The 16,698-nt window shown below is 40.6% G+C and overlaps 2 protein-coding genes across 5 annotated transcripts in view; one reads left to right on the top strand and one right to left on the bottom strand.

The window, feature by feature from the left end:
- hnrnpub (heterogeneous nuclear ribonucleoprotein Ub) overlaps nt 1-10,301 on the bottom strand; it is a 15,494-nt gene extending 5,193 nt beyond the window's left edge. The window contains exons 1-13 of the mRNA XM_015038436.1: nt 9,704-10,301; nt 7,414-7,528; nt 4,941-5,020; nt 4,704-4,843; nt 3,856-3,955; nt 3,513-3,625; nt 2,898-3,161; nt 2,708-2,827; nt 2,499-2,627; nt 1,717-1,885; nt 1,351-1,638; nt 989-1,278; nt 763-900 (exon numbers count right to left, since the gene is read on the bottom strand). Coding sequence (XP_014893922.1) covers nt 763-900; nt 989-1,278; nt 1,351-1,638; nt 1,717-1,885; nt 2,499-2,627; nt 2,708-2,827; nt 2,898-3,161; nt 3,513-3,625; nt 3,856-3,955; nt 4,704-4,843; nt 4,941-5,020; nt 7,414-7,528; nt 9,704-10,148 — 2,391 coding nt within the window. The 5' untranslated portion in view covers nt 10,149-10,301. The remainder of the gene's footprint in view (nt 1-762; nt 901-988; nt 1,279-1,350; nt 1,639-1,716; nt 1,886-2,498; nt 2,628-2,707; nt 2,828-2,897; nt 3,162-3,512; nt 3,626-3,855; nt 3,956-4,703; nt 4,844-4,940; nt 5,021-7,413; nt 7,529-9,703) is intronic.
- A 1,711-nt stretch (nt 10,302-12,012) lies between these two features.
- Nucleotides 12,013-16,698, top strand: part of LOC106951114 (kinesin-like protein KIF26B) — a 43,552-nt gene continuing 38,866 nt past the window's right edge. For all 4 annotated transcript variants that reach the window (XM_015038433.1, XM_015038432.1, XM_015038435.1 and 1 more), the window contains exons 1-2: nt 12,013-12,259; nt 12,489-12,857. In XM_015038433.1, the coding sequence (XP_014893919.1) occupies nt 12,200-12,259; nt 12,489-12,857 (429 nt within the window). In that variant the 5' untranslated portion in view covers nt 12,013-12,199. The remainder of the gene's footprint in view (nt 12,260-12,488; nt 12,858-16,698) is intronic.

Genomic DNA, 16,698 nt, shown 5'->3' with positions numbered 1-16,698 from the left:
CACCTGAACACACTGCTGTAAACACCATCCTATCTGAGCTCTTCACAAGAAACATGCAAAAGTAATAAAACAAAATAACACGGAGACCTTAAAGAACAATGTAGCACAACAACTTTGAACTGAACTTGAACTCTGACACCAGAGCTGCTCTACTGTTAAGCTATGGGTTTGTTGTGCTTCCTCAGGCTTCAGAAGCAAAAAGCCCAAACCATAACCTCCCCTGTTACTTGGTCTCTGACAATAATGACTATGAACAAACATAACGTACTTGAAAATAAATACAAAATAAGGTAAAATCATTGTCCATTAGAATGGATTAAAATGTTTAGATACCATCTGTGAATGTATAACGAGGCGTACATCTTAAAACCTTTCTCCAGCTTACTTGTTGGGGCTTCAGATCGGTGTACATCATTAATTGTTACTTTGCCCAAGCCCTGCAAGCAGCTAGTGTAAAATGGCATTTTCAATAAACTGGAAATGCTTTTCCCCGAATGCTGAAGCTGACATGCAAAGAGCCCATTCTGTCTTTGTCAATATGATTTTTGGTCTGAAAAGTTTGTAACTATAGCAACAAAGTCACCAAGTTGGCAGCAGAGTAACTAGTATCTATGCCTGAGGAGAAGTGACCTAGCAGGGTGGGATCACTGGATAAGATTGGATTTTTTTGTTAAAAGTATCTTCCGATTGCAGAATGAAGGCTGATTCATCGTTGCACCCCCTACTGAACACCACCATGACGTCAAAGCTGGAAACACTGACCCCTTGCTGCCAGCTCTGGTTGAAGGCCTGAGCCTTGTCCATGCCGTTCCTGTTGCCAAAGCCCCCGCTGTTCCTGTTGTTGCCATAGTTGCTGTTCTTCTGCCCAAAGTTTCCACGGCCGCCTCCTCTCTGCTGGAACTGGAGGGAGAGAGAACGAGCAAATCGTCAGCATATCTACGACCGCCTCATGATAACGCCAAGGTAACATTGTGAGGAAGACACCTACGTGGGCGGGGGGCCCCCTGTTGGCGTTGCGGTTCATGTTGCCTCCACCTCTGTTCATCTGACCCCCTCGGCTCATTTGACCTCCTCTGTTCATCTGGCCGCCGCGGTTCATGGGCCCTCCTCGGAGTCCCATGCCGCCCCTCATGGGTCCACCTCTTGGGGATCCGGCCAGGCTGGGGATGGGGCCGCCACCCCGTCCGAAGCTACCGGGCCGGGGAAAGCCACCCCTGAAGGCTGGTGGAGGAAGAAAGCCGCGAGGAGGACGGTTGAAGCCGCCACGTGGGCCAGGGCCTGAGGAGAGCAACAAACCACCGTAAGCCGACATCTAAAACCAGCAAACATCTCCATTCCGGCTGATCCTACCTCCTCTGAAATTGCCTCTGTTCTGGAAGCCTCCACGTCCGCCCCTTTGTCCCTGTCCACTGCGTCCAAACTGATTCTTGCCTCCCCGGCCGCTGCCACGAGGGCCTCCTCCTCCGCTGCCGCCTCTTTTCGGAGTCGTGCTCCCTTGGTTGGGTTTCTTCTCAGCAGGCAGGGCAGTCTTGCTCTCCTCTTTGTACTGCTCCAGCAGCTTGGCAGCATCATCCTTTGGCAGCTCAGCATACGTCACCTCGTTGAAGCTCTCCCCTTCTTCCGGCAGGGCGTAGAACCCTGGAAGGTCAACCAATTGGGATTGGTTAGGAATGGAAGAGGTGCTATTAAGATGAAAAGTGGGTGAAGGAGTTTTACCTTTCATTTTGAGCAGTGCATGCTCAGGCACTTCCTTGCCATCACTCTCAACCTTCTTCTGGACCCTCATCTTGTATTCCTCATCTGTGGGGAAGACGACCACAGCCTTGCGCTGGAACCCAGCAAACAGACACATCTTCCTCTTCTGGCCCGGTGCGGACAAGTTAGTCTGGAAAAAGGAGAAGAAAATTTTAATTTGCTCCTTTAATTTATGCACGGTTCACCAACTCAAATTTTAAATTTTAATACAACTCTAAATGAAATTTAAGACTTCTCCACAGAAATGTATGAACTTTGTCCAGTCAACTGGTGATAAATTTGCATTTATCCATGACATACAAAAAAGGAGCTAGCTAGCAAGCATACACTTTCTATCTAGAAACTAGCTAATAAAACTATAACTAGCTAGAGCATATCCTATAGCTGGCTAGCAAACTATATTTTGCTAGTTGGTAGGCACTCTAGTAACCTATAGTTTTTCAAGATTTTTAGATAAGTTAACTAGAAAGCATACCCCTTCTAGTTGCTCTAGATAGAGAGCTAAACTAATGCTAGCTAGAAAGGGTAAAAGTAATTTTTTTTGTTTTTCCCCTCTTGGCAAAGCTTTTCAGGCAGATTAAATAGTCCTCCAAAGACAAAACTGAATGACTTGTGATTAATGTATTTAAGGTCAACTTACTTTTTAAATATAAATTTAAGACTTTTTAAGCCTTCAACTTGAGTAAATAATTTAAGATATTTTAAGGATAAGCAGACAGCCCAGCTCTGACCAGTCAACTTACATGATCCAGAATGTAGTTCCTCTTCTTGCGAGCAGCGATCTCAATGAATTTGCCCAGGAACAGTGGAGCTCTTTGGGAAATAGCACTCAGCTTGGTGATATCCTTGGACTGGCGTTTCAAACTGTTGATCTGCAGTCGAACGAGGCAAGCAGTGATTAAAATCTCAAAGTGAAGACTGGAGGCAGCATTAGATTTCTGACAGTACTGACCATCATCTTGTCCACAATGGTGTCACTGCTCAGGATGTAGTATTTCCCAGGGTTCTGCTGGACTTGGTTCTTGACCCATGTAGTTTTGCCAGAGCCAGGCAGACCAACCATAACGATGATCTACAAACAAGATGACAGTCAGATGCAAACCAACAGAGTAAATCCTCCCCTGACGGGGTCCTGTACTGACCTCGCAATCGGCCTTAGTCTGGGGTCCCTTCAGCCCCCTCACTCGCTCACTGACAGGGATTTGCTGCAGGAAGGTGTAGCCCTCTGGTGTTGGGAAGTACGGCGTCTCCATCTGGCCAAAATTAAACTCCACAGCGCAGTTGCGACAGATGACATGTGGGAAAAGAGCCTGGCCGTTTAAGCAGTCCTTGAGGACCCTGAAAGCGACGGCTGGTTCCCCACCGTTCTTGGCGAAGGACAGGACCAACTCCTCGCCCTCAAAGTCCTATACAGAAATAAAACGATTTATGGCCAGCAACATTTTTTTCCAATTAATTTAAGACATTTTAAGGCCTTCATTTTAGATGACAAAATTTGGACAAGTATGTGCAGAAACTTGTCACACACCACTTGTTTCTTTTGATTCTACTGATGGACACAGGAAGGGCAGAATAATATTTTTTCATCTTTTGCTCATCTTACAGTTAGCTAAAATGATCACTTGGTCAAAGCTTTGGGAGTGGAAATGGGCCACAATATTCAGCTTGGTGCACCTCTAGAGAATTATGAAATGGTGCATCGACATCATGTTTACATTTCCAACTTATTCCAAACATTCTTGGAAGTGTTGTCTTACAATGAGGCAACAGATGACGTCATTCTCCTCATATGTTTCCCCAAAGTCTTCAGTCACACAGTTGGTGGTCTTCTTCCCTTTGCAGGAGTAACCATAGGAAAACTCTTCCTCACCTGAAGAGTGAGAAAAAAAAAATTATATTATGGTTGCTTGAAAACCACTAGAGGGCAGTGTTCACACCCACTAAAGGTGTTTCTCCCTGATTTAGTGACAACTGGCAACACTGGACAGAAAGTAAGTAATTAAATGAATCAACAAGGGACTGTTAGTGCCAGCCTTTCATCCAGTTGTATTAGTATTAAAATCTAAACAGAACTTTTGAATCAAGCCAATCAGGACTGACCCAGCAGCAGCGTCCCAGTTGACAAGGACCATCCAACCTGAACATCATGGATTTCCAAGTTCTTGCTGGAAATGTGCTTCACTGAAATCTTCTCTGTGAGCTGGAGTCACAAAATCAAAAATTACAAGTTTGTAATACCACACAGCCAGGTGTCTTAAAAGAGCAAAAATAAATAAAAGAAACAGGGTTCGTACATTTCCTCACACCACTTTGGGGAAACAAACAATCCAAGTGAACCAAAGACAGTTACAAATCACTATTATAAAAACATAGCTCATCACAAAGAATGAGTTATAATATTCTTCATAGAAGAGACAACATAAACTAAAATATAACAAAATGTTATATTTTAAAATGTCTTTCACACCTGACTGGTCTAAGAAAAAAAATGAAACAAACAGTAACTTAAAATTTTTTTAAAAATCCCCCAATTTCAATTGTTCAATCCTTCTGCTCAAATTAAATGCTTAAACACAATATATAAAGAAAGTTACAAAAGGAATCTAAAAAAATAGAAATAATTTAATAAAAGAAATAGTTTTGCTCATTCTAACCAACTTAAAACAATAAATGTTTGGTCTGATTTAACTTCAGACGGCAAGGAAAAACTCTATTAGCTGTACAAAAATATCTGGTTTCAACTGAAAAAGTTAGGCTTTTAATCAAACGTTAGATTGCACCAAACTGTGGAGTTTGAATATCCATCACTTTCAATGATTTTATACAGAAATAAAACACTTTCCAAAACCTTAATTACGCTTAAAAATTTCAAGTGTACAAACCCCAGAAAAGGGAGGGAAAAAAAAAAAAAAAAACACACAATGTTGGTAATGATGATAATTATGAACCTTCATCTCAAAGCAAGCTTTGCCAGAGTTCACCCCATAGGTTCCCTTTCCTCCAGACCACAGATAAGCAAAGCTCTCCATGATGAGCGATGAAGCACTGTAGCGGTCACGGGACACCTTAAAGTGCAGGTCACAGTTATCTAGAACAGACAAAAACAAATCAAACCCCATTTATAAATGTGTTAATTGATCTACATGCTGAATGAGAATTGGCGAGATAAAGAGGAGAAAACCTACAGGTGTCCAAGCAGACCTTGGTCTCATCACACTCTTCATCTTCTTCCTCCAGCGGTGGTACGGGAGACTTAAAAGAGGCACTGGAGAAATAAGAGCAGCAAGTCAATTAGAAGACTGGAACTTGACCACAGCTGCAAAGAATTTTCATGATGCAGTCAGGACCGCTTGCTGAGAGATGGTGGGAACAGAAAGTGGGAAGCCAGATGAGAGAGGGCCAAGAAAAGGACATGAACTGGAAAATGAGCCTTTAACCTTTTCTGACAGTGGTCTGTGTTTTAGACCTGGACAGGTAACTTACCTTGGAGCATCCAGCGAATTCTAAAAAATAAATGTGGAGAATACACAAAGAAAAAGCACTGCAGCTGGTCTTATTGAGCAAGGCTGATGGACAAAAGTATTGGTGGCCATCTTGCTTTCAGTTGAGTGCGTTTGTGTCCTTTGGACTGCTGTGGAGACAGCCACAACTCCAGATGTCTAACAGTCATGCTTGGCTTTAGTGCAGGGAGTGTATTTACACACTGATTGCAACTCCTTGACCCATTTAGACAGATTGAGAATGGTTTTAGCTCAAGAACTTATGTACAGACACAACCACGTGTGTTGGTACCACTGGTAAAGATGCAAAAAATTTTTAAAGTAACATCAAATGCTCATTTTTAGAAAAGTCCCAACTTTAGCTTGAGTAAATGTATACAGGGGGAGAGAGGGAGAGAGAGAAAAAAGATTGATATGTGGCAAAGCTGTTCGTTCTCCCTGCTTTGTAGCTGTGAGCCTGTTTTAAAGTTGCAGTCTTATACATTTTCTAGGTACATGGTGCATTTTAATGCTCCATCAAGTAACTATGTTACCTTCAGTTGGTATAAAAACTATATAAATATCAAATACCACTTGTTAACTCATTGAAATTGGGCCTCTGTCTCTTTAAGAAACTCCTGTTCTTTCTGAAACTCCACCCTGAGGAAGTCATCACAACATGGCTCCTCTATTAATCGTGATGAATTGATTACTGAAATAATAGTCAACTAATTTAGTGATTAGTTGTTAACTGGAGTATACAGACTCAAAAAAGAAGCCAAAAACTTAAGTCTGTAAATCTGTTTTACTCAGAACTCAAGTGGTGGTTTTAGTTTTACCTGGTTCAAATTTAGTGGGAAAAAAAACAAAACAAAAAAACTACAGAGTAGAGTAACACCTTTACCAGGAGTACCAACAAAATGGTTCAAGTCAGTAGTAGGAATTGAGGGAGTAATTCAATCTGTGTTGCGGTTTCTAGATTTCTTGATAACCAGAGCTATTTTTTTATTTTTATTTTTTTAATCAGATTCACCCACAAACAGATCTGAATTGTCAACATGTGATGGGGGGAGAAAGTGGAGGCGTCTATATTTGCATTTTCAACACAATGACTTAGATCTCCACAACTGTGTTTGAGGGTGACGACCATATAGCAAACAAAACAAACAAAAAAAACCAAGCTAGCTGTAAGATGTTACAGCAGAAATTGTTGCAGAAATTCTTAGTCCCGCCCCCTAAAACCTCACATCCAATAAATTTTTTTTTTTTTTTAAAGAGTTTCCAGGTGCATTTTCACTTTTGCCCGTTGATCCTTCCGTGTACTGCAGCAGCAGCGCAATGAAAACAAAACAATAAGAAAAGAAAATACACTGACCAGGAAGAGTAGGTATATGTACACACACACACACCCTTACATGCAGGCCATGCGTGATGTCACCTATGAGGGAGGAGGGGTAAAGAGGCCACGCCCATTCACACAGGCAGCCACACCATGAGGACTGACGACAGGATATGATACAGAAATAGCATTTGAACATCATACAGTCAGTGAAATCAAAACAAAAATAGACTACTGCGAGGAAAAAACGATGGACGACCAATAGCGAGCTCCTCCGTGGGAACTGACCTACATCCTTGAGAGCTAGCCCTGTAGCTGTGGACTCCTCATCCCCTCGCCTCTCAGCTAAACCCTGACTTATTTAAAAATTTAACTTAAAGGTATACATCTGATACTTTCACTGGGATCTACGACAGCAGCTTCCTAATACCTTGAGGACACAACGGGCTTTCTAAAAAATAAAAAACAATAAGTGGCATGAGGAACAGATGTGAAAATTCATAGAAGTTATATAGATGCACTTCTGCTACAGAACTGCAGCCACCCTCCCCTCCACCCCTCCCCAAAAAAAAGACAAGACACACTTGTGAGGTGGGCACTGGAAGACAGTAAACGGTAAGGCTCTTTACAGCTTAAGTCAGGGGATAACCCTCAAAATACATGTGTGGAAGAAGTTGTGTAGTTATACTTTTCAATAAAGAAAAAACAACAACAAAAATTAGAGGATTCTGACCTCTTGCTAGAGAAGTGCATTGGCACTTAAAGCCAATACAAGTCAACAAAGCTACGCATGGCGCTTCAGGGATGCCGAAGGCCATATTCGCTCTGTCCCGTCCTTACCAGCTGTATTTGTTCTCTTCAATAAACTCAAAGTAGCCCCTTCCATGTTCCTCCCGGCGTCTCTTAACACCCTTCTTATTCTTCTGATCAGCATTCGTGTCTTTGTCCGCATCCCCTTTGAAAATAGAACAAAGATATAGAATGAGGTGCTCCTTTTTTTTTTCTCTTTTTGAGACAGAGAGAGAGAGGTCGGACTGGCAGTGGGGGTTTTGAGCCCACAAAGCCCGTTCATTAGTTACACTTGTGTCCAACGTAAATCAGCATTGCTTTAAGAAGAGGCGACGCCTCGTGGGATACACTTAAAAACAGCACAATATGTCATGAGTTGGTAACAGTTCTTAAGACCAGGTAGTATTTAGAACATAAACTGGTCCAAAATGGACAATAAAGAGAGGTGTTTACTGGGGCTGGAAAGTTAAAAACAAAGAAAATCTAAATTAAGAAATAACCCTGAGAAACAGGGGGGGAGGGTAAAAATACAAAATGTGTTCTATATTTTAAGAGGGTCTACAGTTATCAGGGATCAATGCATCATGCAAGTAAACCTACCTAGATCTGGATTAACCTTACCTCCCTTGTGTTTTAAACTAACTGATTCTGGTGATCCAGTTTTCTGCACGCCAGAGATGAAACGCGGAAACCAGACGGTTTGGTGTCGCTTCGTTCTTGAAGCGTAGCTTCAGGGTAGCCACTTCAGAAATTCCCAACTCGGTTTGATTCAAAGTCGAGTGTGAGAGGTTGGTTAGAAGGTTGCGAACTTCTGGGAGTAAAGGTGGGGGTCAGTGTGTGATGAACACACACGCCACAAAAGTGGAAGCAGATAAAACAACATGCTTATTTATGAATGAAAATCAACATGTGCACAGACTAGGAATCTGCTCAAAAGTTAAAAACCAGATTTTTTAATTTTTGTGTCGTCTCCAAAATCCAGAATATTCTGGCAGTTTTATGTGTTAGTCTCTTATTAAAAAAACTAATCCGTTCAATTCTATAATATTCAAAAAGATCAGTATTGGGTTACTCTATATTGTGCACAGCTCATTAAAAACTATGATCAGTATTACAGTATTCCACAAATAGATCAATAAAACCATTCGATGATTCAGTTTTGATTTAGTTTAAAATCTCAAAATAAAAAGCAGAAATTTTCTTTACTTTCTTTTTTTACTTAAATGAATTTAATGGCATCAGTACGTTTTCCAAAAGATGTTTTGTCAATATAGGGAGTCCTCCAATTACTAACCAGAATAAAAAGGTTTTTCCAATACTCTGATAAAGTTTTTATCTTTTAGAAAACTGAAAAAAGTATGGAAACTGACTTAAATTTTCAATACTGCCTGAGTGGCACCACACTTTTACATAACTTCTACATTATCTTTATAACTTTGTGAAGTATTCAGATACTTCAGACACTCGGAAATAATTTTGTTTTAGCTTTGATGTTTAATTCCTTGATATCCAAGCCTTGAAAAACCACCTTACAGCAGATGGAGACTAATAAGCTTTGCTCCATTTAAAACAAGTAGTGGTTGTCTAGTCATATAGATCTGCAGTTTTACACATGCACACCTTTAAGTGTGCCACTTTAGAAGCAGTACACTCATAATTATCCAACATAAAAGTAAAAATTGTGTGGAATAAAAACAGCGAGACGAATATGGGCAGTATGAGAAAAGGAGGTAAATCTGACTCTCGCTTCAGAAGAGCAGAAGTTGGCAACCCAACAGAAATAGGAAAGTCTATTTCACAAACAACGTGAAATAAGTTAAAAGTCTACATTAAGCCAATTCACATTAATTTTAACCCAAAGCTCCCATTTATTGCTAAACATCATGGTTGGGAATCTCTGAAATGGCTAACAGGCTTAGCTTACCGCCAGACACAAAGAGAATGACGCTTACTAGCATGCTAACTCCTACCGAAAACGAAACAAAAAGTAGTAAACAGTTACTAATTTCTCGGTAGTCATTGAATGTCTAAACGTTGGTAAAATATTTTAGATAACACAACCCAAAAAGAAAAAACGTAACTTATGCTTTGGGAACGTCAGCCACGTCGAGATATTACGCGCCATAAAATAAGCTAACCAAGGATGCTAGCTTGCTAAGTGTTAGCGTCGACCGCGGCCTAGCGGGGCTCACGCTGTGACTCAACATGGACGCTGAGCGCTGAACGCTTTCAAATCTAACCGGCCCCATCCCTTCATCGAAAAAAAAAAAAAAAAAAAAACCGGCATCCAACCACGGCCCATACAACCAGGCATTTTCCTGAGCAACTCTCTGTAACTCACCCTCTGCAGCGTTGTCTCCGGGCTCACCATCTTCGATTTTTTCCATGTCGTCCACATCCGCCTTCAGCATGGGATCCATTTCATCGTCCTCGTCCCCGTCCCCTCCGTCTTCTCCCTCACCCATTTCTTCGTCCTCGGCAACGCCGTTGCCGTCGTCCTCATTCTCTGCTTCTTCCTCGTTGGCTTCCATGCTCTCCTCTACTGGGCCTTCACCTTCGCCTTCCTCTTCTTCTCCCATTCCCTCTTGGTCAACAGACTGGTCGAACCCATCATCTACCGAGCCTTCCTGAGCCGCCGAGGTGTCCCCGGCGAGGGCCTCTTCGTCCAGCGCGGCCTGCAGGCGATCCATCAGCTCGGCCTTCAGCCCCTTGTCCGAGAGATTTCGCTTTTTCAGCTCGTCCTTCAGCTCGTTAACTTTGAGCTTCTTCACGTTAATGGTGCTCATTTTTATTGGGAAACGACAAAAGGTTAAAATTCGGTAATTAATAAATAATATGTCGCCCTTAGTTAATAAATGTAGCTCAAAGCCACGCCAAATGTCACCGGCTGTACAACCAATATCTCAACGGCAGAGAGCTGTGCCGAGTCTGCGCCAGAATGAGGAGGAGGGAGGCGATGACTACCGTAACTACACAGAGAGCAGCGCAGCTTGATATACAACTATCTGTCGCTCTCTTTGTAAGAGATCAACCCTTTCGCAAATAGATTGGTGTGGAAAAAGCAAGTCAACATATGGTCCACACAAAGAGAAATAATTGTTTTAAAAAACATCAAATTAATAATGTTTTTATTACATCCAATCAATTCTGGTTGGATTTTACCATAAGGAAGTATTACCTAGTATTACCACAAGAACAGCAACAAACTAATACATTTCAAAACCACTTAAACGCCATACTATCATTCTATAGGCCATTGCCTTTTGAAGATTTCAGAAATCAAAGACAATCTATAGGTCTCTAGAGAATAAACAAAAACAGTTGAAAGTTGCCACACGAAAGGCAATTTTGAAAAAAAATATAATTTTGTGCTTGTTTATTTAATAAGCATTACAGTACAATTTTGAGGTAAGGCCCCATATTCTATGGAGAGAAAATAGTCTCAAAATACCTGTGAGTAATACTGGATTTGTAATCCGTGTAAGCTGCTTTGTGTGTAATTTTGGATAGTTATATCTGTGAAACATAATTTATGAACTGTTAAAAAAGACTGTACATATCTCCAGGTACTTTTAAATATGTGGTCAAAAGCACACAAACTATTACATTGTGAGTACAAAATAAAAGTACATACATACACAATTTCTATAAACATTACAATTCTACACACAGATTTTCTTTAACTTCAGCCTCACAAATCTGATAATTACAAATTCAAACCTTCTACACCTACAAATTATTAAATATGTACAGACAAAACTAAACTTACGTACAGATCAGGTTACAAGTGCACGAGGATTTTTGAGACTTATTTCAGCTTCCAGGGAACGTAAGTGATGCGTTTAAATGCTGGTGGAAATCGAGTCATCTGAGTTTTGTTCAGAGTCTAGTAGTTTTATCCTCTGAACGTTTGTCGCTGTACTTGTGCTGAAGTGGCAAATATGTTTTATCTGTGGAAAACGGAATACCTCACCACTCCTTTTCAAAACTTACGATTTTTTTATGGACATATAGGGCTTTCTCATTTACTTGCATACAGTGCAGTATGTGAACATTACTTGTGGCGAGGTGGTTCGCAGTGTCTTTACTTTAAAACTATTTTTATGACCATTTGTTGAAAGTCAGTCACAAACATATACCTGTAGTGTGACCACTGCTATATGGCAGAAAAAAGTGTGTCACATGATATTAACAGAGGCATCATTCAGTTGATATTGTAGAAAGAACATGACAAAAGTGTTTCCTGAATTAACTTTAATGTACACCACACCTCACTGCACACAAAGGGCAGATGGAATATTTAAGATGGCCCCTAATCTGTCGAATCTTTAACAAAATAGGCTCAAAGATTTACATGGGTGGTTGCACAGCTACCCAAAGTTAACCGTTAAATGTAAAAGCTCCTTTTAATCGAGTTGGAGAGAGTGAATAAAAGCGCACGCCGCACTGCTTAGATTTTTATTAGTTAAAAAAAGTAGCTACCTATTTCCGCATCATGTTTCCAGCTGCTTGTTTTTAACGCCGCATGTCTGCTCCAGTGTTTGTCTACGATGCTTGCTCTTTACCGCCCCCCCGAGGCCTTTACCTGAACAGCAAGGTGAAAGGGAAAAGCGCTCCTCTCCTCTCTCGCGCGCTCACTCCTTTTCCACCGCACTGCCGTCATCACACGCCAACCTTCTTCATTTGGCGTCTCCAACCGGTCGACTTTGGCAAAGTTTTTTCACCCCAAAACTAACATGAGTCAGCAGCGTTTGTTTTTGACGTTCGGAGGTTTGTCCGGGTTAATTAAAAATTCGGCCCGCCTTTGTTGGAAAATCTTTTTAAATATTAACAAGTTATGTCCTCTGTGACTGGAAGAGGGGAGAAATTTCCTGCCGCCATCCGAGGAGCGCACTGGGTAAATGTGATTTATTTATGGTTGGGAAACATAAAAAAACCTGAAGCTGCGAGGTTGATGAATTTCTTTCTTTTGTTTTTCTTTATTTTTATTTTTTTAAAGATAAGGTTGCACTTGGGGGAAAAAAATCATTAGGGTGTGGTTACAGTTGCCCACGTCGATTGATATCTAATTTGCCTCTCTGCCAATGCCCACATTCATCCTCTTTATGGTGATTTATTTCTCATAGAACCCAGAAGTGCAGCATCACTGTGACTCCGGCGGTTTTTCTTCGTTCGGCAGCCGGACACGGTGCCAACCGGAGGAGCGCCCCACTCCCGAGGGCTCCGGGGGGCCCACCAGGGACGACCCGCACGGGAATATGTGCCAGAGAGCGAACGAGGTCCCGTCCTACAAGTCCCTGCCAGGGTCGCTCGGGGAGCGGATAAGGATGTCGTTCGGAAGCGGGACGGTGTGCAGGGGCTCTGCCTTGGCGTTGCATCCCGGCTCTGGGAGGTCCGAGAGGAAAGTTGCCTCCTGCGACAAGTGCTCCGCGGCTCTTGTTGCTCTGAAGAAGCAGGCTCTGAGCCTGGCCGTCCACCATCACTTCTCCTCCAAGGTCAGTGAATGAGGCTGTAGTGGATTAGCAGCGCATTATGCCGTCAGACTACAAAAAGATAAAAATGACGATAAATTATAATAGTTTTAAAGGACATCAGTCACCTATAGGTACTCTTTTACTCACATACCCTGAGTAAAGTAAAGGAACCCAGCATGCCTAGGTGGGCCCCAAATGGGGGAAAGGTGGGCAGACATATGGGTCCCATATGGATTTGTCCGCGGGTTCCACAGTGGTCCCACATGGGTTTGCCCATGTAGGACCACAGCCTATGTGGGCCCTAAATGGGCAAACCCATGTGGGCCCACCACCATGTAGGGCCCATGTAGGGCCCATGGGGCTGTGGCCCTACATGGGCAAACCCATGTGGGCCCACCAACATGTAGGGCCCATGTGGGCTGTGGCCCTACATGGGCAAACCTATGTGGGGCCACAGTGGAACCCGCAGACAAACTCATATGGGACCCATCTGGTCTGCCCTCCTTTTCCCCATATGGGGCCCACCTGGGCATGCTGGCAGGGATAATGGCCATTTAATAATAACATTAATCCCTGTCGCTAACAAAATGAATTTTGTCAATATTTTGCCATCACGTGGAAAAATCTATATGTATCAGAAGTGGGTGCTTCTAATCAGTCTAAATAAACAAAATATATTGATTTACATGCTTGTGATATAGTGATACCAGCACTTTAAAAATGAGTTTAAAAAAATTAATTTTCTTCCAATAATTTTGTTTTCTATATAATGTTCAATAATGGTTGATTCTATAAACATTTCATTTGGATTAAGTTCTCTTCATATATGATTCAGTTTTAATCCTTACACCTTAGTTGCGGTTGTCAGGTAAAATGTTGAAATTAAAAAGATTAGTGGTATTTTGGTAATTTTTCATGGTTTAATCATAAGCTGATGCAGATTTCTTTGTTCATTTGGAAAAGAAAGGAGTGAAATTATCTTCAGTATTTGTCTCAAAGCAAATTGCTTTAAAAAGTGGCAGGAATTGCCACTTTTTAAAGAAATTTAAGAAAGATGATAAACCTTAAAGGTTTCTATTTGGGAAATATTGATTAAAATCTGCTCAAATAAGACGATTCCACCAGTTTTATTGGCTAAATTCAAACTGTCTTATCAAACGACAAACAGTCACACCTATAACGCTGCCAGTATAATGTAAATATTTGATGGCTTTCTTTGTCTTCATCTGTGGTTCATTGAAATGAAATGCATAACTTGAAAATAAAAAGCAATATTTACTTCTGATATGATTAGCTTTTCAACAAAAACGTAATCTATTAATTTTAAGAAAACTGAAAGCAATTCTTTGGTTGCAGAAGTGAGATAAAGTGAGAAGTGCTGACCCTCTTTACACACTTTCTGTCACTCATTCGAAGGCTGTTAACTAGCGTTTTAAAGCTCATGTGGCCACATCAGTCTCACCGTCTCGTCGCCTCTTAGAGGAATGCATGTCTGTGTGTTCGGCTTGGTCACCATCCATCACTCAGACCCTAACTCACCAAGTAAACCCACGACATTCCTGCGTGAGTGCTTTCAGATGGACATGAATATTTCATGGCGACATCTCTGTGTCATCTTTGGCCTTCCCCCCGCTGAGGAAAGGCTATTTATTTTTGTCCTCTTAAGTGGGATGCTGGTCCTGAGGTTTTGGGGAGAGAGGGCGGGAGCGTGCGGCCATCGACATGTTGGGTAGAAACCCGATAAGCCTGTTAGCTCCTTCCAGGCTTATTGATCTAGACTGTGACTTCTCAAAAGCATCACGGCTCTATGATATCATCTTTTTTTTTTTTTTAATGGGCTGGCAAAGATGGGAAGCACAGTCACTGGAGTGGTTTAGCTTTTTATCTTGGGATATTATTGTTCCAACTAACTAATGGTTCTCTTTCTTACAGTTACCAGGTTATGCCACTTGGTAGATTCCACTGAAATCACAGAGTTAATGTTGAATAGAGGCACAGGTTGCTCTGGGATTGACCAAATTTAATAGTTCAAATGTGTTTTTGTTAATGGTGGGATTCGATTAAAGTTTTTCATTAAGTTAATTGCAGGGTTTGTTATTAATTTATCAAAATTAATCGCATTTTAAGTAAAAAAACCCCCAAACATATAGAATAAATAGACATATGAGCTCAAAAAGAAAAATGTTTGTTTTTAATCTGTTATTCAGATTATTTAGCCATCAGAATGGTGTAAAGTACTATTTTATATTTAGCTTTCAAGTGTTTCAGGAACACTTAAAAGCTAACATGGAAGTTAGCCTTCAACTGAAATTCATGGCATCTCGTTCTGTCTGATTATTTCAACTAAAAATCTAAGAACTAGGAGTGTCTCAGAGTTCCATACTGTGCTACGCCAACACGTTACTCACATCAGGATACTGGATGCTTGAAACTGAAGCTGAAATTCATGGCATCTTGTTCTGCCTGATGATTTCAACAAAAAATTTAAAAACTTGGAGTCATTCAGCGTTTCGTACTGTGCTATGCCAACGTGTTACTCACATCGGGATGCTGGATGCTTGAAACAAAACTGAAATTAATGGTTTCTTGTTCTCCTTGATTATTTCAACTAAAAATCTAAGAACTTGGAGTCACTCAAAAAGCCTTGACATTCAAACTGACTCTTGACCATGAAAAAAATGAAATTAAACAATAATGTCAGGAAAATTGAAGTGTAACAACACCTTCAGTTTCACACAATTGATTTAAGTATAAGGGAACTATTCAGAACAGTGCTCTGTGAAATATTCAAAGCTTGGGAGATTTATTTAGAAGCTAACCTTGCTTTGAACGTCTCCACAACTTTCTCTCTGTTTACTACGTAAGTGTCTTCTGAAAACATTAAGGCTTCTCTGGATTTTCTTTAGGGGTATCAACGCAAAGTTGATTAAATACAAATGCACACCTCAGTTCTCATATTTTTACCAGTTTAAAAAACAATTGTGTATAATTTTCGTTCCACGTCGCAATTATCATATAAAATACTAGAGATACTCACAGAAGTTTGCAGTTGTGAGGTGACAGGACGTTCAAAAAAATGCGTTTGTCAGGATGAAAAGTGAGATGATTGTAGAGTATGTGGTTGTTAGCTTTGACAGGTGTTGCATAGGCTCACATCTCACTTGTCAACAGCAGTTTTTTATTTGACACTTTGAGTTGATGAGCCGCACTGTTTAATGGCCGTCTGTACTCGGAGGGGAGGGCGTTCAAAAACATGTTTGATTTTGTTTCAGTGCAGACAGGCAAGTATGTAGTCATGCAAAATGTAATACTGAGTGACTGCTCATCTCACTCAAAGACACAGATATAGACACATTGTTTGCCTGTTTATCTCCGCAGTATTTCAGATCACCTTAACTATAATCAATGCTGATTCAATCACTTTTTTTATGATGCCATAAAGTAGTCTAGGGTGTGGTGTAGCGACAATTCTACTCCTTTTTGATGTGTTGGTTTTATGCCCCCTTTACTAAAGGTGGTCAAACTTTTCTCACTGCATCTTATTCATGTTGTTATATAAATTTGTTATAAAAGAATTACTGATTGCACTTTAAAAATTAGGTATCTTTATGTTATTAAAGGTAAAGTTTAAACAGTAATGATTTCTTGGTTAATGTCAAGTTGTCATAACAAAGACATTTTGAATAATGTCAACTTTGTATTAAAAGTGTCACAATTTACCTAATGACGGTTTGTGACAACAGTCATAAATATTCATGAAGGCTTATTCATGTTCATGACAGGTGTTTTTTATATATATATATATATATATATATATATATATATATATATATATATATATATATATATATATATATATATA

This window comes from Poecilia latipinna, unplaced genomic scaffold (genome assembly GCF_001443285.1).
Source record: "Poecilia latipinna isolate Pla-1442-1.1 unplaced genomic scaffold, P_latipinna-1.0 Scaffold441, whole genome shotgun sequence".
NCBI classification, from domain to species: Eukaryota; Metazoa; Chordata; class Actinopteri; order Cyprinodontiformes; family Poeciliidae; genus Poecilia; species Poecilia latipinna.
This window is presented reverse-complemented; position numbering and strand designations above follow the sequence as displayed.